Below are 21245 nucleotides of genomic sequence, written 5' to 3'. Positions count from 1 at the left end.
AAAACTCCAAGTGTGAAGAACACAAAAAAGACCCAGAACCTCTTTTATTAAATCAGCACCCACCCACTGGGCGTGATTCTCCCAGAGGGAACAGCACCAACACCACACACCCCGACATTCCCCCCACTGCCACTCTGCACTTTGCTTCTGTGCAATAAAATACCAAAAACTTCTAACTGAGGAGTTCAGAGCTTCCTAGAAAAACAGGAAACAGATGCCTGTGTGCAGAGGCCTGCCCTGTCTGTTGTTGATCCACCACTGAGTTTAAGCTTAATAAAAATTAATTGCATGATTTCTTAAAAGGTCACATACACCTTTTGAGGCTGGACTGGGAGAGCTGGGCTTACTGGAAATACAGTGGTGTCTACAACTTCATTTATGCAACGTAAGATAAATCCTAGGAAATCACATACATCTCAGTTACGTGCTGCTGTGTTTATTCCAAATCCAGCTCCAGCTCCAGGTTGGGCAGCGCCTGCTGAAGGACACGGAAGGTCGTTTCTTTCTCTCTGATCCCAGGAAGGTCACTCAAATACAAATATTCCAGGTTCCTGTAAATATTCAAAAAGAAAAGGGGCAACTACTATTGAATTGCTGACAGAGAAACTGGAGAAATTATTCTACTGCAGTTGTTTTGAGTATTTTAAATGGTTCTACTGGCAGTTTGTTTCTGAAGTGGGTGCTTGGGGTTTTTAGCTGCAGTATCCAACTGCACCCCATTCCCGAGCACCCTGGTCTGTCCTAGACCCTGAGGCACAAGAGGAATGACATTAAGCTGTGAGGTGGAGAAGCACTAAAAGCTACAGGACACAGTCCAAGCCTGCCCTGCAGAGCTGCTGCAGGAGAGGGGTGAGGAACAGAAGCCAAGCTCATCATTCATTACCCTCGAGCTACCCCAGCCACCCCACAGAGCCCGGAGCAGGGAGCTGTGGAAGCGCTCGGTGGCTCACGTACGTCAGCTTGTGGAGTGCAAGGACGCCTTTGTCTGTGACATTCCCGCAGGAAATGATCTTCAGCTGCTGCAGGCTCTTCTGGAGGTTGTTGGTCTCGCTGAGCCTCTGCAGACACTCGTCCTGGATGTACATGCACTTCTCCAGCTTGATGTCCGTAACGTGCTCCAGGCCATCTGCAAAGGCACAAGTGAGGATTTGCTCCAGAATTCCAGGCCCAGCCTGTGCTGGTGGTTAAGTTCTCCATTTAATAAAACCACCCAGCAATGCATTCCTTTATCCAGTGCAGCTGTAACACACAATGAATCTCCAAAGTCCCTTTTTAGTCCTTCAGATTTAGAAAAATCTCAGGGTTTGAGCCATTTCACTAAGACTTCAAGAGCTTTGGAATGGACAAGTAAAAAAAAAACCTACACAATTTTAGGTAATAAACAATGACTCTGACATGAGAAAGTGCTAATGCCAGAAATTCAGGGTCCCTTGCTATGAAAAAATAAAACAGCCTATTCCCATTTTGTTTTCTGTTATTTAAAGGCCACCTGAAACTTGTTTAACATCTTATTTTTAAGAGATTTAAGAGAGCCTGCTTTTGGTCTTTGAAGACATCACAAATGCCTGGAGAACGAGCAGAATTACAACTTCAGAGACATCAAAATCATCCCTTGGTGCAGAAGAAAAATAATATTTATAGTGCTTTTTGCTACAAACTCATCAAAATTTGTGGCACTTCCTTAGTGCTACGGCCACTTCGGGTAAAAGCTGAAGTTCTCAATGTCTTTCCACTTCATACCACACCTCCAGCAAAACCTTGGCGACTGATAAATATTTGTAAAGGAGGGAAAAAAAACCCCACAAACGATTTATCAGTATCTTGCTAAGGAAGGAGAAAACGACACCACTTTGATGCAATTAAAACGACACCCATTAAGAACAATCAGCGTGTGTACCTTACCCAGATAGTCAAATCCTCTGTACATGATGCAGGAGTCGGTGGCGTCGATGGCTTCGATCTTGTACTTGCCCAGGGGCCCCGTGGGGAGCCCATTGTAGTCCTGCTGCCACTTGGGCGAGCCCTGGTACCTGACCAGGGCCCCGCAGCGCAGCAGCCACTCCGAGGCCGCCCGGTCGGGGCCCACGGCTCGGATGCGCTCGTGGTCCACCCTGCGGGACACAGAGAGCACCCACAGCCTGGCTGCAGCGCGGCACAATTCCTCCATGCATAGTCAAAGTGCTCCACGGCAAGTTATCTGCTTGTGTGCACGGTCAGAGAGGCGAGGATGTGATTTACTAGAAATGTGGGTTTTGGGTTGTGCGGTGCTCAGTCTGGCGTGAGGGTTTTTTTTAACTTAAGTGGCAGGTGCTTTTTAGTAAAAAAAAAAAGAACACAAATATAACTGGACTTAACTCTGTTTCCTTCCACCTCTGGAAGGGAAGAAAACTGTGCTACTGGTTAAGGTGAGTTTTGGGGTCAATGAAGACCAGGATTTAGGGATGGGATCCATGTGGCCAGCTTGTCTTGGCCCTTCCAGGGAAGGGGCAGAGCCCACACCTTCCTCTGGAAGGTCACGGCTTTGGAAGGGGAAGCAGATACGGACTGACCCCTGGCCAACAACCAACATGCAATCTGGGGAGAAAGAGGAGCATTAATGACAGATAACGTTTTCTGCAGCGTAGGGACTTGATTGTTCCGCTTCACAAAACGCGCAGAGAATTTGAAGGATCTGAAAGTTAATTATTAACCAGCGACTCACTCTTACTTGTTGAACACGGCATTCAGCCATCCCCAGAAGGCTCTACAACTGCCCGGCGGCAGCGGCGGCTTCCTCAAGAGCGTCCCCAAAGCCATCATCACCTTCTTGCAGACGGGAGAGGGGAAAAGGGAGATGTTATTTGCAGCAGCAGCACGGGGAGGCCGTGCCGCTGTCAAGGCCTGACCGCGGCTGTGAGCCCGGCGGGGCCCACGGCTGCAGGGGGGGCCGTCACCGCCCCCGGGCTGCCCCCGGCGCCGAGCGGCCGAACCTTGCCCGGCCGAGCGGAGCAGGAGGGGCAGGAGGAGGAGGAGCAGGGGCAGCAGCAGCAGGAGGAGGAGAAGAGGAGGAGGAGGAGAGGAGAGAAGGACGCGCGGTCGCGGCCCCGGCGCTCCCTCCGCCCCCAAGATGGCGGCGGCGCTGAGGGGCCGCGCGCGCCCGGGCGGGGCCGCGGCGCTGTGGCGGCTGCAGAGCCGGCGGCGCAGGTGAGGCCGCACAGCTGCACCTTCCCCTAACCCCATCTCTTCCCCTGGCCTGGCCACCTTAACCTCATCTCTGTCCCCTGTGCTTTCCCCTCTCCCCTTCCCCTCTCTTCTTACCTCTGCTCATCCACTTCCCCTATCCTTTCCCCCTTCCCCTAACCCTATCTCTTTCCCTGGCCTAGCCACCTTAACCTCATCCCTGCCCCCTGTGCTTTCCCCTCTCCCCTTCCCCTCTCTTCTTACCTCTGCTCATCCACTTCCCCTATCCTTTCCCCCTTCCCCTAACCCTATCTCTTTCCCTGGCCTAGCCACCTTAACCTCATCCCTTTCGCCTGTCCTTTACCCTCACCCCTTCCCCTCTCTTCTTACCTCTGCTCATCCACTTCCCCTGTCCCTTCCTCCTACCCCATCTCTTCCCCTGGCCTAGCCACCTTAACCTCATCCCTGTCCCCTGTGCTTTCCCCTCTCCCCTCTCCCCTTCCCCTCTCTTCTTACCTCTGCTCATCCACTTCCCCTGTCCCTTCCCCCTTCCCCTGTCCCTCTCTCCTGTATCCTCTATGTTTGCTCTATCACCTTTCCCTATCCCCTTTTCCTCCCTCCTGTATCCCCTGTATTCTCTGTAGCCACTTCCCCTATGTGAAAAATGCGTATTTTGTGATTGGCTTTTTGCAAATATTACGGTGAATGTTATATGTGTAATGTTAGGAAGTTATGCTGTATTAATTCTCTTAAGTAGTGTGTTAAATGTATTTGTAGGTTATAACCCAATGTTAAAATAGAAACTATGCTACGTAAGATACTTTTTAACTAGCTCAAGAAAGAGATGAGACAATCAAGAAATTCCTCGCACAGAGGTAACAGTGAAAGGACACATAAAGAGTTACGGCCTCCTTATCAGAAAAGACAAACATTCTTCCATGGAACCACCAAGATTAAGGGGAAGCAGTTGACAAAAACCAGAAAAAATTTTAATTTTCAAGGAATCTATGCATCATGTATGAGATATATGAATATACAACAGGCTGTTGCTTTTAAGGGTTATTCCTTTGTTCCCAAGGCATCTTTTTGGCAGCTCAGTGCCCAAAAACATCTGGACGTCCGTAATTCTTTGCTCTTTATTGTCTTGTAACTGTCCTAACCCTAAATTTTTATTACTCTAATTGTATTACTATTTTTATAACCGTTTTATTATTATTAAACTTTTAAAAGTTCTAAAAACCAGTGACTGGCGTTTTTCACACCCTGTATCCTCTCTCTGCCATCCCTATCCTTTTCCCCTTTACATTATTAATCACCCCTATCCCCTTCCCTCTATCCCATTTTCCTCTCCCCTATATCCCCTTAATTCCTTGTATCTCCTTCCCCTCCCTATCCTGTCCCCTCTCCCCTCTATTCCTGACATCCCCTTCCCCTCTCCCTGCCCTTTTCCCCCTGTCCCTGTCCCTGTCCCCACCCCGGGCCGTGCTGATGGCCGTGGCCGTGTCCCTGCAGCTCGTTCGACGTGGCCGTGGTGGGCGCGGGGATCGTGGGGCTGGCGGCGGCGCGGGAGCTCATCCAGCGCCATCCCTCGCTGGCCTTCGCCGTGCTGGAGAAGGAGCAGGAGCCGGGTACGGAGCGGGGCAGGGACAGGGAGCCGCGGGAGGCTGCGCCCGCTGCCAGAGCCGCGGCGTCCCACGGGTGGCTGCGTGGAGGGAGCAGCTGCCCTCGTTGTTGAAGTGGGTGACTGATGGATTTCCCATCCTGGAAGTGTCCCAGGCCAGGTTGGACACGGCTTGGAGCAGCCTGGGATAGTGGAAGGTGTCCCTGCCCATGGCAGGGGGGTGGATGAGGTGATCTCTAAAAGTTCCTTCCATCCCAAACCACCCTGGAATTCTGTGATGATTCTCACAGAATCCACAGAATTCACAGAATGACCAGGTTGGAAGAGACCTTCGAGATCATCGAGTCCAACCCAGCCCCAACAGCTCAACTCAACCCTGGCAGCCAGTGCCACATCCAGGCTTTGTTAAACACACCCAGGGATGGTGACTGCACCACCTCCCCGGGCAGAACATTCCAGAGCTTTATCACTCTTTCTGTAAAAACTTTTTCCTGATATCCAACCTGAATTTCCCTTGATGCAGCTCGAGACTGCAAGTGCCAAGACTCTCCCCTAACAGGGGATTTCTCCCACCCTTCTCCCAAGGATGTGTCCTTCAGCAGAGTTGTCATCGGTCTGTGCTTTGCTGCTGGGACTGCAGGTTGGGAATCTGAAGTTCAGAAATCCTGAGTGTTGCTGCTGCACTGTGTGCAAGCTGCAGTGTGGCTGCTGGGGCTGCAGCAGCTCGGGAATGTCAGGAGAGAGGACAAGGAGGGTGAATAACCAGGATAAGGAATAGTGCAGCTTGTGGGAGGGCACAGGCAGGTCCTGCTTGGAGCTGGCAGGGTCCCAAGGGATGGACATCAGTGATTAACTCCAAACAGGACCTGTGAGCTCAAAATCTTGTCTTAAACAGCTCCATCAGCCTGGCTATAAATTACTCTTGAGATGTTCCATGAATGATACAAAATGACTTTTTATCCCCAAGACACACACCAAGTCCTTAACAGCTGTGTGAGTGCCAAGCAGGAATGACCTTTGGGCATCCATACCTTAAGCCTGACCAAAGTACTTCAGTAAAAATGTCTGTGGTATTTTTCAGCTCTATTTTTTCACTTTGCAAAGAGGAAATAGCAACCTAATCCAGTTGACAAATACTCAAAAATCTTCCCAGGCCTGCTAGCATGTCCAAAGGAATTTTGGATTACACAGATACTATGTTAGATGAGGCCTTAAGGGATGCATTTCATTGTAAAAATTGCATTTTTTTCAAATTAATTTTAGCCTGTAAAACATTTTGATTGATTGGTTTGTTCTTGAAGGAAAAAAAATGTGGTTTTAGGGTTTTTTGGTCCAACACAATGCAGGCTGTGATGGATTATCATTAACCAGGGCTGGCTGTGTCAGTGTTTCTCTCACCTTTTGAGGCCAGGGGAAGAATTAATTGTGCAGTTCTCTCACTTGATCATCTCTTATAATGCTGATTTAAGGCAGGACCTCAATTAACTTGTTTTTCTGACAGCAGAAGTGATTTAAGTGGGAACAAATGAGCTCTAACAATGTGCTTTTCTGTCTCTTTAGCCCATCACCAGAGTGGACACAACAGTGGTGTGATCCACAGTGGGATTTACTACACCCCTGGCTCCCTGAAGGCCAAGCTCTGCGTGCAGGGGGCAGCCCTGTGCTACAAGTACTGTGACCAGAAGGGGATTCCCTACAAACAGTGTGGGAAGGTACAGGAATTCCTGTGATTCCCTGCTTTACCCTTGGAAACTGAAGCTGTGTGACGGGTGGTACAGCACAGGCACAGGCCTGGTCCTGGGTTTTCTCCACGCTCTCCACGTTGCACATCATTTTATACATAAATGTATATAATGTGCATAAATCCCCTCCTGCCCCCAAATCATCCCTTCCTGCTGAGGAGTCTCAGTTTGAGAGAAGGCTTTTCATGACTCTCCCCACCCTATCTTCAGGCTCAGAGCCATTTCTAATTCAGTGTGTCTTTGGTGAGAACCAGGACTGGGCAGAACATTCCAGGTGTGCTCAGGCTCAGTGAAACAGAGTTCTGTATCCATTTCCCAGTTCTGTATCCATTTCCCAGTTCTGTATCCCATTTCCCAGTTCTGTATCCATTTCCCAGTTCTGTATCCCATTTCCCAGTTCTGTATCCATTTCCCAGTTCTGTATCCCATTTCCCAGTTCTGTATCCATTTCCCAGTTCTGTATCCATTTCCCAGTTCTGTATCCCATTTCCCAGTTCTGTATCCATTTCCCAGTTCTGTATCCATTTCCCAGTTCTGTATCCCATTTCCCAGTTCTGTATCCCATTTCCCAGTTCTGTATCCATTTCCCAGTTCTGTATCCATTTCCCAGTTCTGTATCCCATTTCCCAGTTCTGTATCCCATTTCCCAGTTCTCTATCCATTTCCCAGTTCTGTATCCCATTTCCCAGTTCTGTATCCCATTTCCCAGTTCTGTATCCCATTTCCCAGCTCCATTCAGGTTTTCCAGCTCTCGCTGGACATTGAGCTGCTGTTTCCACAGGACTCTCTATCTTGACCCCAAGGTTAAGAGGGATAAACTTAAATTCCATGGTTTTTCTCGGAGCTGTGTCTGGTCCCTGCTCTGCTGCCACGCTGGGCACAGGGTGGCACTGTGGATCTGTGCAGCAGCACACCTGAGGGGACAGCCTGCTCAAAGCTGCTGTCCTGAAGGGATCAGCTGGAGCCTGGCTGAGCTGAATTTGTGGATTTTGTACCAACGGCAGGGTGGCAGCTGGAGCAGGGCAGTGCCTGTCCCCTGTGCTGGCACTGCTGGGCCACCTCCAGCGCTGGGGGCAGCTCTGGGCTCCTCACAGCAAAGCCACAGCAGGGGCTGGAGCGTGTCCAGGGAAGGGAATGGAGCTGGGAAGGGGCTGGAGAATTCCTGAGGGAGCTGGGAAGGGGCTGAGCCTGGAGCAAAGGAGGCTCAGGGGGGACCTTGTGGCTCTGCACAGCTCCTGCCAGGAGGGGACAGCCGGGGGGGTCGGGCTCTGCTCCAGGGAACAGGGACAGGAGGAGAGGGAATGGCCTCAAGTTGCACCATGAAGCTTTAGGTTTGCTATTGGGGAAATTCCTTCCTGGAAAGGGTTCCCCAGCCCTGGCACAGCTGCTCAGGGCAGTGCTGGAGTCCCCATCCCTGGAGGGATTTAAAATCTCTGTGGGTACAGCACTTGGGGACATGGAGCAGTGGTGGCCTTGGCAGTGCTGAGGGATCAATTGGACTCTCAGAGAGCTTTTCCAGCCTCAACAATTCCATGATCCCATGACACTCCCCTGGCAGAGTTCACTCCAGGGAAGATAATGTGAAACTTCACCAGCTTTCCCTAAAGCAGCCCCAGGCTTGGAGAGCTTTGCTCCTGTGAGGTGCCAGAGCTGAGCTGGCCTGGAAGGATCATGGTCCATGCAAACCTGGCACAGGTAATTCACAGCCTGGATTTATCTCCTGTGATAGCTGTGAACAGACTCCTAGGTTAAATGAAGCTGGTACAATTCCACTCAGACCATGTCAGAACATGTCCTCACTCTCTTATTGAGGCTCTTGCAGGTTTGTGCATCTTGGGTTGAGTTCAGTTTTACTTCTGAAAGCATCCCAGTGGTTCTTTAAATTCAAATTCTCTTCTCTCACATGCAGACTTGTAGTCTCAGGCTGCTTCTGGCAAATATTGTCAATTTATAGTAACCCAAGCTACAGTTTAGCATTTATTTTTTTCATTCTCTGTGATATATTAGTGCTTCTTCAGCAATAGAATTCTGTGCAATTAATGGCACCAACCATTCTTCACCCCCTGGATTTATTGTTCAGTCGTTCACTACTGCTTGTGCTTGATGCCAAACCTGCCCTGGCTCTGTTTTGCTCACTGCTGTGCTTTTTTTCCTTCCCCAAAGCTGATTGTGGCCGTGGAACAGGATGAAATTCCAAGGCTCAAGGCTCTGTATGAGAGGGGGCTGCAGAACAACGTCCCAGGGCTGAAACTCATTGGAGCCAAGGAAATCCAGGAGAAGGAGCCCTTCTGCAGGGTAAGGGGTTGCCATACTTCCAATTAGCTAATTGTAAGAGCTTCTAATTCTAATTGTAAGAGCTGTTTCTCAGGTGAAAACATCTTTTAATTTAGCACAGATACTTTTCTGGCCTTGAGGTTCAAGTTCAGAAGAGCCTGAAAATTCCTTCCCAACCATAGAAGTGGATTTGGATCAAGCCCATTTCAGTGCAGTTGGTGTGGTTGTTAGGTAGCACTTCTCAGCCAGTTTGTTTTCACAGCAGGAGGAATGTGTGGGGTTTGTGGAACACAGATTTGTTATTGATTAGTCTGTCTTTGTTTGAAAGGAAAAGCTGGATGTGAATTCCCTGTGCTGTTTCATCTGGCAGCTTGCTCTGCTGTAGCTGTGTCACTTAGGAGTGACAGTTGTAGGTACAGACAGAAATTTTCTAGAAAATAATCTTTTTCAATCTTTTTATTTTCCCTGTAAACGTTTTGGATCTGCTCCCTGAAACCCCCTTTGAGTGTTCCAGATCCAGCTGAGCACATGGGGAGAGAGCAGCACTCCCTTCTCATGGCAGTGCAGATATTCCAGGTGAAACACTCCAACCTTCCCTCTTCCTCTGTGTCTCTAAAACCCCTCCAGGGACTGATGGCCCTTGATTCTCCCTACACTGGCATTGTGGATTACAAACAAGTGGCCCAGTCCTATGCCAGAGACTTCCAGGAGGCAGGTGGGACAATCTTGACTGATTTTGAAGTCACAAGCATGGAGATGGCCAAAGAAAGTTCTGCAGAAAGTGAAGATGGTAAGGCTGGAATTTTTTTGCCCTCCATTTACTACAAAGATTTTGTTCAAAACACAATTGTTTTAACTGAAATGTCTCCTAGAATTTTTCTGTCTCCTAGAGATGAGAAAAAAGGCAAAATTATCTTAGTGAGAGTATTCAACAAACTCACTTGGGTTTTTTTTGCAGGCAGGTCACCCTTCAGCTGAAACATTTAAAATGATGGAAGAAAATGAGAGTAAAATGGAGAAATAAAGTTGTTCTCTCCTCTTAAAATCAGATTTATCTGAATCTTGCATGTTTATTCTTGTGATAGTGATTTTCCTTATCCTGAAGGCAGGTTGGATCTGTGCTGGCACACAGAGGGAAGAATAAAAACCCTATTAATTAATAAATACAGTCATGTCCAACAACATTAATTATGACAACAGTAGTTCTTCCATAGCTTAGAAAATATTCCAGAGGAACATTCCTTCCTGGTGACAAGCTGCTTGTTCTGTCAGTTCTCTGTTACTTGTTCTAGTAATTCCTTCTCTTGTCTAATTCCATTTCAGGGCTGAAATACCCAGTCATTGTTAGGAACAAAAAGGTAAGGGTGAAAAAGAAGTTTTCATTCCTTCCAGGAAGCTGCTTCTCCTTTTCTTCAGGTTTTTTTTTTTTTTTCTTGTGAATTAATAATTTCAAAGAAAAAAAAAAAGGTTAAAAATCTGCTGTTCAGCAACATGACCAGTTTGATAAAACAACTGCAATCAGTTCTCAACAATGAGCATGTTCAAATTATTTAATAATAATAATGATTATGTAAAATATTAAACTACAGCTTTCTGCTGCCTAACATTTAACATCCCTTATCTGCTTTGTTTGCACAATCTGATGCTTGTGCTCCCAAGAACTCCTTTATGACTTGTTCATTTGGTGACAAACACCAATTTTCATGTTTACTTTTGGGCTCTGACATCCATAAAATGATAAGGAGGCTTTTAGCATCATTTTATTATCATTTTATCACCAAAACTGCTTCAGTGAAACAGGTGCATGGCAGCTGCTGTTCCTGCAAGTCAGGAGCTGTGGTTCACCTTCAGGAGGAATATCTGGAACAAAAACAACTTCACAACCCCTCTGGTCATTTTAAATTTAGTTCTGCTGCTTTTTTTCTCCTATTTTTTTTGCTCTTTCATTAAAAGGTAGCTTCTAAAATCTGTTAAGATTTTTTCCACCAAATACTGGTATTTTTTTCATGCAAATATTTTTCAGTTGGAGAAAAAAAATTGTATTTAAAAGCAGATACTGTGAGCTAAATAAATAGATAATAGTTTTTAATTTTTATTTATTAATTTATTTAGATGGTAAAAGTGTTTAATATTTAGTAGTTCTCCATACCTGTGTGCTGTCAATTTGTGTAGCTGCTCCCACCCTGTGGGGTCAAATCAGTGAACATCCTTATTTAACTTATTAAAGAAGTTATTTTTTTTAAAATAAGTTAAATAAACTTTATTTATTTAAATAAATACCTGTGGGTTTTTTTTTCTGGGTGTTTTTTTTTTAAGCAGATAAATAGAATTGTAATGTGGTTTTTTTTGTTTCCCACAGGGTGAGGAGATCTCCTGTGGGCACATTTTGACCTGTGCAGGGCTTCACTCCGACCGCCTGTCCGAGATCAGCGGCTGCAGCCCCGAGCCCAGGATTGTCCCATTCCGGGGGGATTACTTGGTGCTAAAACCAGAAAAGTCTTACTTGGTGAAAGGAAATATTTATCCAGTATGTACCCCCTGGTTTGTCTGTCACAGAGCTGCTAAAAATGCAGAAAAAGGAAAAAATTCCCTGGTTGTTTCTGTCAGGCAGCGATGCACACACGTGGATGGAGATTCAGTGGGTTTGGGACAGGACAGCTTGGATTTTGTTAATTTTTTTTTTTTAATTAATTGAGGAAAACATGGAATTGCCATGTAGGAAGTTATTGCCAGTTGGTTTTTTTTTATGGTTTTAGTTTTGGGTTTTTTTTTTTTTAACTTAATAGAGAAAAGATGGAATTGCCACGCATTGTCACATATCCAGAAAACTCTAAATTATTTCTGTATGTCCTAAAATAAATCTGTAGGCAGGATTCAGAAGTCAGGGAGAGATGACAGTAAATTATTATTTATTATTTAAATAATTATAACAGTCCTGTTTAAACTCTTTATTGATAATCTGGACAAAGGGGTTGCCTGTACCCTCAGGAAATTCACAGATGACACTGGAGGTCTTTTCCAACCTCAGTGATTCTGGGATTCTGTGATGAATGATTGATGAAGGGTTTCAGCTTTTGTCCTAATACCCAACACTCAGATTTAGGTATTTTCCTCTCAAGCTTATTTTTGAATTAGCTGATTTTGTCATTAAAAATAGATGTGGGAGAAAGGGGAACAACCTTTCTACCACTTAATAAAGACAAATAATGGGATGAGGAGCAGCAATCCCAGACAGAAAATGGAGTTACAGAGCAAGTGGAGAGAATTCCTAGGGCAGCATTTTAGCTAATTCTATCCATTTAAACACTGATTTTTCTGAATATGAGATTGGCTTTACATGGTAAACACTGGATCTTTGGGAAAATTGGAATGCTGGGCATTGCTATTTGTCTGATCTCACCTGGGAATGATTCAGGATCCTGTCTTGGGATGTGCAGATTTATTATTATTAATATTATTAGCATTATTAACATTAGCATTATTAGCATTATTATTAGCATTAACCAGGCCTGCTAAGTTCAGGTTGTACACACAGTAAGGGTTTCCTAATATTTTGTGTTCTGTTTTATTGCAGTATAATTGCTGCTGGTGAATAAAATCAGGGTGTCATTGGCTTATATCCTAAGAAATCATGTGGACTTTTTTTTTTCCCCTGTAATTTGTTTTCCTTTTCCCTAAAATTGAGTTTTATCTGGCCCTGCTCTGTTCTCCAGTGTTTTAATTAATGACATGCCACAACTGCACAATTAACAAGCAGCAAAACCAGCTCAGAGCCAATTCTGAGGTTCTGTGACTCAGAGTTTTGTTGCTGTGGTGGGAAGTGAAATGGCAAATTTGCTGTTTGTAAGAGCTGTGCTCACTCCTGTGTCCCATTGCAGGTTCCCAACCCTCGTTTCCCATTCCTGGGATTCCATTTCACTCCCAGGATGGATGGCAGTGTTTGGCTTGGCCCTAATGCAGTGCTGGCCTTTAAGAGAGAGGGCTACAAACTCTTGGACTTCAGCCCTGGAGACTTCTTAGATGCTGTGACCTACAGGTAATGCCTCATGTTTGTGTCTGCTGCCTGCTCTTGCTGAAATGTGAGCCATGGAAGCCACTTCCTGCCCCAAATCCTGCTTTTCCCACGTTTTTGGTGTGTTTAAAGACACTTGTGCTGACAAGGGTTGACTTCCCCAAGGCATTTGACTTTGTGTGGTCTCACATTTGAATTTTCTACCAGGACATGTCCCAGCCAGTCTGGGAATGTGGCTGCTCACTGGAAGGTGCTGGTGGAGCTGTTCCAGGGTTGGTTTGCACTGTGATAACTTAATCAACTCAGACAGCATCATGAAATACCTGCAGAGGGTGCTGGGAGCAGAGGAAGGCTGGGAGAGAGAGTTGGGAATGTTCACCTGGAGAGGAGAAGGCTCCAGGGAGAGCTCAGAGCCCCTTGCAGGGCCTGGAGGGGCTCCAGGAGAGCTGGAGAGGGACTGGGGACAAGGGATGGAGGGACAGGAGCCAGGGAATGGCTCCCAGTGCCAGAGGGCAGGGATGGATGGGAGATTGGGAATTGGGAATTCCTGGCTGGGAGGGTGGGCAGGCCCTGGCACAGGGTGCCCAGAGCAGCTGTGGCTGCCCCTGGATCCCTGGAATGTCCAAGGCCAGGCTGGACAGGGCTTGGAGCACCTTGGATGTCCCTGCCCAGGTTGCTCCAAGCCCCATCCAAGCTCCATCAGGTCCTGGAACACTTCCAAGACTGGAATTCAGAATTAATTCAACGCCACAGCTCTGTGAGCAAGGTTTGTTGAAGCAGAGAAGGACAAACTTGTCTTTCTCAAATATAAAGCACGATGTGATTCCTGATTTTGGGGATGGGAACTTGAGTTGCATTTGCTGCCTTCTCCAGCAGCTGCACCTGGTGCATTTTGAGGCAGGTTTTCCCTCAGTGCAGGTGTTTCTCCCCTTGCAGTGGGCTGTGGAAGCTGGTGCTGAGGAACGTGTCCTACGGCCTGGGGGAGCTGTACAGAGCCTTTTCCCTCAGTGCCCAGGTGAGGCAGCTGCAGAAGTTCATCCCCGAGGTCACCACCAATGATGTTCTCAGGTAAAAGAAGTTTCTTCTCTTCGGGAAATCTCGTATTTGAACAGCAGAAAACTTGGCAGGGGGTTGGTCCCTTCCTCCACCAAAATATGATGCAGAAGTTTGGAGCTGCCTCCAGCCTGGAGGTCCCAGCACAGGAAGGACCTGGAGCTCCTCAGTCCAGAGGAGGCACCAGGATGATCAGGGGCATGGAGCAGCTCTGTGGGAGCAAAGGCTGAGAATTTTGGGATTGTTCAGCCTGGAGAAGAGAAGCTTTGGGGTGACCTCACTGTGGCCTTGCAGTACTTGAGGAGAACCTGCAGAAAGATGGAGAAGGATTATTTACAGGGCCTTGGAGTGGCAGGATGAGGGGGAATGGCCTCAAACTGACAGAGGGCAGATTCCTCAGGGGGAATTCCTGGCTGTGAGGGTGGGCAGGCCCTGGCACAGGGTGCCCAGAGCAGCTGTGGCTGCCCCTGGATCCCTGGCAGTGCCCAAGGCCAGGTTGGACACTGGGGCTTGGAGCAGCTGGGACAGTGGGAGGTGTCCCTGCCATGGCAGGGTGGCACTGGGTGGGCTTTAAGCTCACAGCTTGGCCACCTCAATGATCCCATGACTGTCAGGTGCCCCCACTCTGCCTCCTGAGTGTTAAAACTCCCCAAAAAACTGCTTTGTCTCCACCCTCTGCCCTCCTCACTGGCTCCCTGGACACCTCCTCGCGGGAATTCATTTCCTGACTCGGGACAACGTTTTCCTTCTGCTGCTCCTTGCTCTTGCAGGGGTCCCTCTGGTGTGAGAGCCCAGGCCCTGGACAGTGAGGGCAATCTGGTGGATGACTTTGTGTTCGACGGGGGCTCGGGGGCCGTGGGGAGCAGGATCCTGCACGTCAGGAACGCGCCGTCCCCCGCCGCCACCTCCTCCCTGGCCATCGCCGCCGCCATCGCCGACGAGGCCCGGCGGCGCTTCCAGCTCTGAATCCCGGCGGGAATCCTGCCTGCTGCCCCTCTGCCACCCGGGACTCCTCCTGAAGGACACGGAGGTAGTGCCCAAGCAGCCTTGGCAATGCTCTGTGCCCACAGCCTGCTGGCCAGCTGGGCAGGAGCAGCACGGGCAGAGGAGGGAGGGATCCCTCCCTCTGTGTGGGATTATCCATGGATTTGCCAGGCCTGTGCTCACTGCGTTGCCTCCTCAGAGGGGTCTGAAAAGCCACGGGCGTGGGGTGGCTCTGTGTGTGCTCTGGTTCCATTGGAACTGGAGCCTGCAGCCCTCTGGATGCCACGGAAGTAATGGAATACAAGGATAAGCCCTGCTGATGTGGAATTAAAGGCTTTAGCAGAGACTGAGAACAATGTTCAGAGCCTTCGACGCGAATGTAGAGTATTTCACAGAAAAATAAGCTTAAAGAGGTTTACCAAACCCAAGTCAATTTAGATCTGCAGTTCAGATACTCTGTCTGATCACTGTCTGTGCTTTTTGTGGAGCAGAAATCAAAACATGGATATAAACAATCACTTCTCATTTCATTTACAGCTGGGAAATCGGCGCTGATCAGAAACTTCATCAGTGGGTTTGGGTTTCTTCCTTTGAATGCTGATGATGCAAAAGGAGCTGATCTTTGTCCAGCCAGTTGAGCAATCCAGGGAAAATGGTCTTTGGAACAGGAAATGTGAAGGGAGGGAAGCTCCAGAAACCTGCCTTGAGTCATGTTTGATGTTGCTTCCCTTGGAGGCTGAGCAGGGATGAGTCAGGAAGGTTTTCCCATTTCCCCAGAGCACAAGGGGAGCTCAGACAGTGCTGGTGACCCCTCTGAACTCCACTGATACCCAGTTATTTTTTTTTAATACACCTGGAGGAGTCTGTGTGCAGGGAGAGGTGAAGTAAACTCAGTGCTGAGCTGAGGCTCTGGGAGTCTCCTGCAGAATTGCTGTAAAGCAGAATTTTGTGGCCTCAGGGACAAAGTATTGAGGATTTTACAGCAGCTGCTGGGTAACACAGATAATTGTGGGGAGTTTGTACCAGAAAATTGGACATTAATTTTTCCTTAAAAAGTTCTGTTCTGAGCTCCTCTAATGGGAGTGGGTCAGCACAGGAGGGCAGCTGTGAGGCTGTACAGATTGGAGACACTTTTTTGAGGGGGAAAATGGCTTAATCTGCCTTTTAAAAAATACTATTATTATTATTATTCCTTTTTTTTCCCCCTGATAACATCTACTTTATTGACTGCTGGAAATTCAAATACCAACCCTTTCAGAGCAAAGTTTTGGTCACTTTAGGCAGAGATTCAGCTGTTCCAAGTCTTCCAGTGCCACAGGGCTGTGTAAAACTTCCCACAGTGGAACAATCCTGTCTTCCCTCCCTGCCAGAAGTGTTGCCTATCAACAGTAAATCCTACAAAAGGATTGCAAAAGCCACTTCCTCCCACATGGGGTGTGGCCCTGACATGTATTAACAGAATAAAGAACATTAAAATGCCAAGCAGACAGAGACCAGGGGGAGTCCTGAGTCAGCATTTCCCTGTGCACTGCTTTTTCCTCTCAGGTGATGATTGTTTGGGGGTAAAAATTTGTTTGGGTTTTTATTTGAAACTTAAATTATGAACCTTGATGTAGCACTCTGTGAAAAGAGGTCTTTTCAGAGATAGAAGTTTTACACTTTTGTTATAAAAATAAGTTCAGAGATTATGATGTCAGGGTTTCAGGCATCAATCTTGTTGCTGACAAAGTGGGAAAATGTATTAATTTATTTTCCAAATGAGCCTCACTTTGATGATTTCATAAATGTGCTTTTTATGATTAAAATAGTGTGGTGGGTTTTTTTTAAATGCTGCAAAGTCTGTGTATTTCTCCTGCCTCAGAGAAAAGTTTCACTGGGATTTGTTCATTCTCAGCTGAATTAGGCAGGATATCACTCTGTGTAACAGGAATCACTGCAGGAGGGGGACACATGACCAAACTTGTCTTCTTAAATTATCTTATCTGTGCTTCTCACACCTCACAGCTTTTCCTCACTCGACAGGACTGCTCCTAAGGCTGATCTGGGCCTGTTGTGACAGGTGGGATGAGAATTCCTGAAACTCTGAGTAAATATTTGGATTGTTCCCCAGAAGTGTTACAGAATCATAGAACCCCGGAGTGGTTTGGGTTGGAAAGGACCTTAAATCCCATCCCATTCCACCCCTTCCACTATGCCAGGGTGCTCCAAGCTCTGTCCAGCCTGGCCTTGGACACTCACAGGGAATTTCTTCCCAATATCCCATCCAAACAGTGCCCAGCAAGGTCAATCCTGAACTCTGGAAGGAGGAACTGTGGCTCTGTGGGTTGTGCCACCATTATTACTTTTCCTTTTTGCTCACAGTTTGGGTTTGAGGAGCAAATGTAAAATAGAAATAGAATTAAATAGAAATAACAGAAATACATAAATAGATACTTTAGACATATAGATAGAATAGATATAAATACAGAAATAACTATTTTGTTGGGAACCTCCCAGGCTGCTCTGGTGGGGCAGGAGGGTTGAGCCACGGAGCAGTTTCTGCCTCTGGAAGCATCAGGCTCCTCCAGGAAATCTGTTACCAAGAAGGATCACCATTTTACTGGCAGGAAGGCACATTTTTCCCCCTTTGGTTTAATTTATCCATTCCCTCTGTGGACAAGTCTTAAAAATGGGGAGTGGAGGGGATATAAAGTGTGAGATTTGAATATTATGCTGTCGGGAGGGAAATGAGGGAAAATTTATCTGGATTTGGGTGATCAGTGGGTGAAGGGAAATGGTGTTCTCTGGAGCAGGGAGGGAAACTGCCTCCAGAAAGGGAGAGAAACTCCTTCCAGGTATGGAGAGAAACTGCTGGCAGGTAGGAAAACATCCTCCAAAGAGGGAGGAAAACTGCCTCGAGGTTGGGATGGGAACATCCCCCAGCTGGGGAGGAAAACAGGCTCCAGGCTGTGAGAAAATTTGCCTCGAGGCAGGGAGAAGGAAAAGCCTCTAAGCAGGGAGAGAAATTCCTTCCAGGTAAGAAAACAGGGAGGGAGATGCCTCCAAATAGGGAGCAGAAATAAATTCAGATAAGGATGGGAACAGGAGGAAGAGGCACAGGCCTCCAGGTAAGGAGAGTCACATCCTCCAGGTGGGGAGGAAAATCATCCAGGCAGGGTAAAACACAGCCTGCAGGTAGGGAAACAGCATCCAGGGAGGGAGAGGAACAGCCCCTAGGCAGGGAGAGAAACTGCCTCCAGGAAGGGAGGGAAAGAACCTTCAGAAAAACTGCTTCCAGGCAGGGAAATATCATCTGGGAGGGAAATAGAATTTGGGCAGGGAAATATCCTCCAGGTGGGGAAATAGAATTTGGGCAGGGAAATATCCTCCAGGTGGGGAAATCTCCTCTAGGCAAGGAAATATTCCCTAGACAGGGAAATATCCTCTAGGTAGGTAAATGCCCTCCAGACAGGGAAACATCCTCCTTGCAGGGAACAATCCCATCAGTAAGGAAACATCCCCTAGTTAGGGAAATCTCCCCTTGGAAAGGAATTATCCCCTCGGTAAGGAAACATCCCCTAGGTAAAGAACTATCCCCTCGGTAAGGAAATGTCCCCCAGGCAGGGAAACATCCCCTCGGTAAGGAAATCTCCCCTGGTTTAGGAAATCTCCCCTAGGTAAGGAAATCTCCCCTAGGTAAGGAAATCTCCCTGAGTTAAGGAAATCTCCCCTAGGTAAGAAAACCTCCCCTGCTTTCGGAGCTCTCCCCGAGTTAAGGAAATCTCCCCTAGTTAAGGAACTCTCCCCTAGTTTAAGAAATCTCCCCTAGTTTTGGAACTCTCCCCTAGGTAAGGAACTCTCCCCTAGGTAAGGAAATCTCCCTGAGTTAAGGAAATCTCCCCTAGGTAAGGAAACCTCCCCTGGTTTCGGAACTCTCCCCTAGTTAAGGAACTCTCCCCTAGTTTAAGAAATCTCCCCTAGTTTAGGACCTCTCCCCGAGTTAAGGAAATCTCCCTGAGTTTCGGAACTCTGCCCTAGGTAAGGAAACCTCCCCTAGTTAAGTGAATCTCCCCTAGTTTCGGAGCTCTCCCCTAGGTAAGGAAACCTCCCCTGCTTTCGGAGCTCTCCCCTAGTTTAAGAAATCTCCCCTAGTTTAGGACCTCTCCCCGAGTTTTGGAACTCTCCCCTAGGTAAGGAAATCTCCCCGAGGTAAGGAAATCTCCCCTGCGTTCGGAGCTCTCCCCGAGTTTCGGACCTCTCCCCGAGTTTTGGAACTCTCCCCTAGGTAAGGAAATCTCCCCGAGTTAAGGAAATCTCCCCTAGTTTCGGAGCTCTCCCCTGCGTTCGGAGCTCTCCCCTGCGTTCGGAGCTCTCCCCTGGGTAAGGAAATCTCCCCGAGTTTCGGAGCTCTGCCCTGCGTTCGGAGCTCTCCCCTGGGTAAGGAAATCTCCCCTAGTTTCGGAGCTCTCCCCTGGGTAAGGAAATCTCCCCTGCGTTCGGAGCTCTGCCCTGCGTTCGGAGCTCTCCCCTGGGTAAGGAAATCTCCCCTAGTTTCGGAGCTCTGCCCTGCGTTCGGAGCTCTCCCCGGGCCGGGCCGTCTCCGCTCCCGCAGCTCCGTCCCCGCTCGGTGCCCGCAGTTCCGGGCGCGGCCCGCAGGGGGCGCGCGGGGCGGGCGGCGCAGGCGCGCAGGGCGGCGGCCGCGGGCGGCGGCGGCAGCGGGGCCGCAGCGAGCGGGGCCCGGCCCGGCCCGTCCCGACCCCCGCCCGGCGCCTCCCCGCGCCCCGAGCGGCCCCGCCGAGCCCCGAGCGGCCCCGCCGAGCCATGGCGGCCCGGCCGGGCGGGTGAGCAGCGACGCCGCGGCGGCCCGGCCGGCCCCGATGCGGAGCGGCCGCCATGCAGCCGCCGCCGCAGCCCTACGAGTTCCTGGGCGAGGAGAACGGCCCGAAATGGCGCGGCCTCTTCGTGCCCGCCCTGCGCAAGGTCAGTCCCGGCGCCGAGCGGCGGCACCTGCTCGGAGCCTGCCCCCGCGTCCCGGCGCTGCGGGCAGGTGGAGCCCCGGCCCCCGCCCTGCCCTCAGGCAGCGCCCGGAGGGCCCCGAGCCCCCCGCGGCTCCCTCAGGGCCGAACGGGGCTGCTGCGGGCGGGGATGCTGCGGGCGATGCGGGACCGGGCGGGCGCTGCTGCTCCGGCACCTGCGCTCGCTGAACTTCGCTCTCCGCTTTAACTGCGGCTCCGGCTTCCAGGGGCTTGGAGAGGATCTTAAATCCCATCTCGTTCCAGCTCCCTGCCATGGGCAGGGTCCCCTTCCACTGTCCCAGGCTGGTCCAAGCCCCGTCCAGCCTGGCCTTGGGCACTTCCAGGGATCCAGGGGCAGCCACAGCTTCTCTGGGCACCCTGATAACGTTGCTGGTGTGCAGGGGAATGGCATCCTTCATCCCTTCCTTCACCCCTTCCTTCACCCCTTCCTTCACCCTTTCCTTCACCCTTTCCTTCACCCTTTCCTTCATCCCTTCCTTCATCCCTTCCTTCATCCCTTCATTCATCCCTTCCTTCACCCTTTCCTTCACCCTTTCCTTCACCCTTTCCTTCATCCCTTCCTTCATCCCTTCCTTCGCCCCTTCCTTCACCCCTTCCTTCACCCCTTCCTTCACCCCTTCCTTCACCCTTTCCTTCACCCCCTCCCCACAGCGTTTCTCCTGACAGCTTTTCCAGGCTCTTTCCCGAGCCGGATTCCTTCACCGCGCTGTTCCTGACACTCAGGTGACACCTGTGAGAGCAGCCACCTGTGGTGCAGGGAAAAGCCACCCTGTGACACATCTGCCACTGCACAGCCGAGAGAAACTGTGCGGGAAACCACGCAGGGGGTGAATCCGTGCTTTTAGGACGTGAATCCATGTTTTTAGGATGTGAATCCGTGTTTTTAGGATGTGAATCCGTGTTTTTAGGATGTGTTTACACAGCAGGGAAGCTCCAGCCCATCCCCTCTCCCACAGGACACCCCCGGTAGTGTAAAAAAGTGATAAATTGAGGCTGGAGGGAGCAGTGCCCTGCTGTGTGTCATTTGCAAAAGTTGAGGGTTATTCCATAATTGTGCCCATCGTTATCTGCTGGTCTGCATCTCTGCTGCTGGGCAGGACTGCCACACGAGTCCCAGTTTTAATATCCTGGATGTGAGTTGCATGAAAGGTTTTTGGGAATTGTAGCTGAGAAATTCATTTGTATCAAACACCTTCCATTGGTACCTGGAATAAATGTCTATTCCTTTTATTTTCTTTTTTCTGATTTCTCTGGAGTCTGACCTAAAGCAGCCCCTTAACACCAACCAGCATCTGCCCAAATGTACTTTAGGTGCTTTAAGCAATGATGAGTGCTTTTTCTCTTTTTTTTCCCCCAAGAATAGATGTAGTGATGCTGTTGGATAA

At 49.0% G+C, this 21245-nt stretch overlaps 3 protein-coding genes across 7 annotated transcripts in view; 2 read left to right on the top strand and 1 right to left on the bottom strand.

The window, feature by feature from the left end:
- Positions 1–13: 13 nt before the first annotated feature.
- Positions 14–3574, bottom strand: DMAC2L (distal membrane arm assembly component 2 like). 4 transcript variants are annotated; one of them, XM_053979619.1, is made up of 5 exons: positions 3550–3574; positions 2708–2805; positions 1903–2111; positions 955–1126; positions 14–551 (listed from the first exon to the last, which is right to left on the bottom strand). In XM_053979619.1, exons 2-5 carry the CDS (start codon positions 2797–2799, stop codon positions 437–439), a joined length of 588 nt encoding a protein of 195 aa, XP_053835594.1. In that variant the 5' UTR covers positions 2800–2805; positions 3550–3574; the 3' UTR covers positions 14–436. The 4 variants fall into 4 exon arrangements, with proteins under 4 accessions (XP_053835594.1, XP_053835593.1, XP_053835591.1 ...); XM_053979618.1 differs by lacking the exon at positions 3550–3574 and adding an exon at positions 3298–3317; XM_053979616.1 differs by lacking the exon at positions 3550–3574 and adding an exon at positions 2970–3074.
- Positions 3098–16650, top strand: L2HGDH (L-2-hydroxyglutarate dehydrogenase). Of its 2 annotated transcripts, XR_008437469.1 has the most exons (11): positions 3098–3183; positions 4672–4787; positions 6341–6492; positions 8686–8817; positions 9424–9586; positions 10120–10154; positions 11156–11323; positions 12675–12832; positions 13745–13876; positions 14632–14891; positions 15383–16650. XR_008437469.1 is itself a non-coding variant. In XM_053979612.1 (10 exons), the coding sequence occupies exons 1-10, from the start codon at positions 3107–3109 to the stop codon at positions 14825–14827; spliced, it is 1329 nt and encodes a 442-aa protein (XP_053835587.1). In that variant the 5' UTR covers positions 3098–3106; the 3' UTR covers positions 14828–16650. The 2 variants fall into 2 exon arrangements, 1 of the variants encoding a protein (XP_053835587.1); XM_053979612.1 differs by having other exon boundaries at positions 14632–16650.
- A 3008-nt stretch (positions 16651–19658) lies between these two features.
- Positions 19659–21245, top strand: part of SOS2 (SOS Ras/Rho guanine nucleotide exchange factor 2) — a 46355-nt gene continuing 44768 nt past the window's right edge. Inside the window, exon 1 of the mRNA XM_053979608.1 lies at positions 19659–19804. Coding sequence (XP_053835583.1) covers positions 19718–19804 — 87 coding nt within the window. The 5' untranslated portion in view covers positions 19659–19717. The remainder of the gene's footprint in view (positions 19805–21245) is intronic.

This window comes from Vidua macroura, chromosome 6 (genome assembly GCF_024509145.1).
Source record: "Vidua macroura isolate BioBank_ID:100142 chromosome 6, ASM2450914v1, whole genome shotgun sequence".
Taxonomy (NCBI): Eukaryota; Metazoa; Chordata; class Aves; order Passeriformes; family Viduidae; genus Vidua; species Vidua macroura.
Note: the sequence above shows the minus strand (reverse complement) of the source record. Positions and strands in the feature narration are given on the sequence as shown.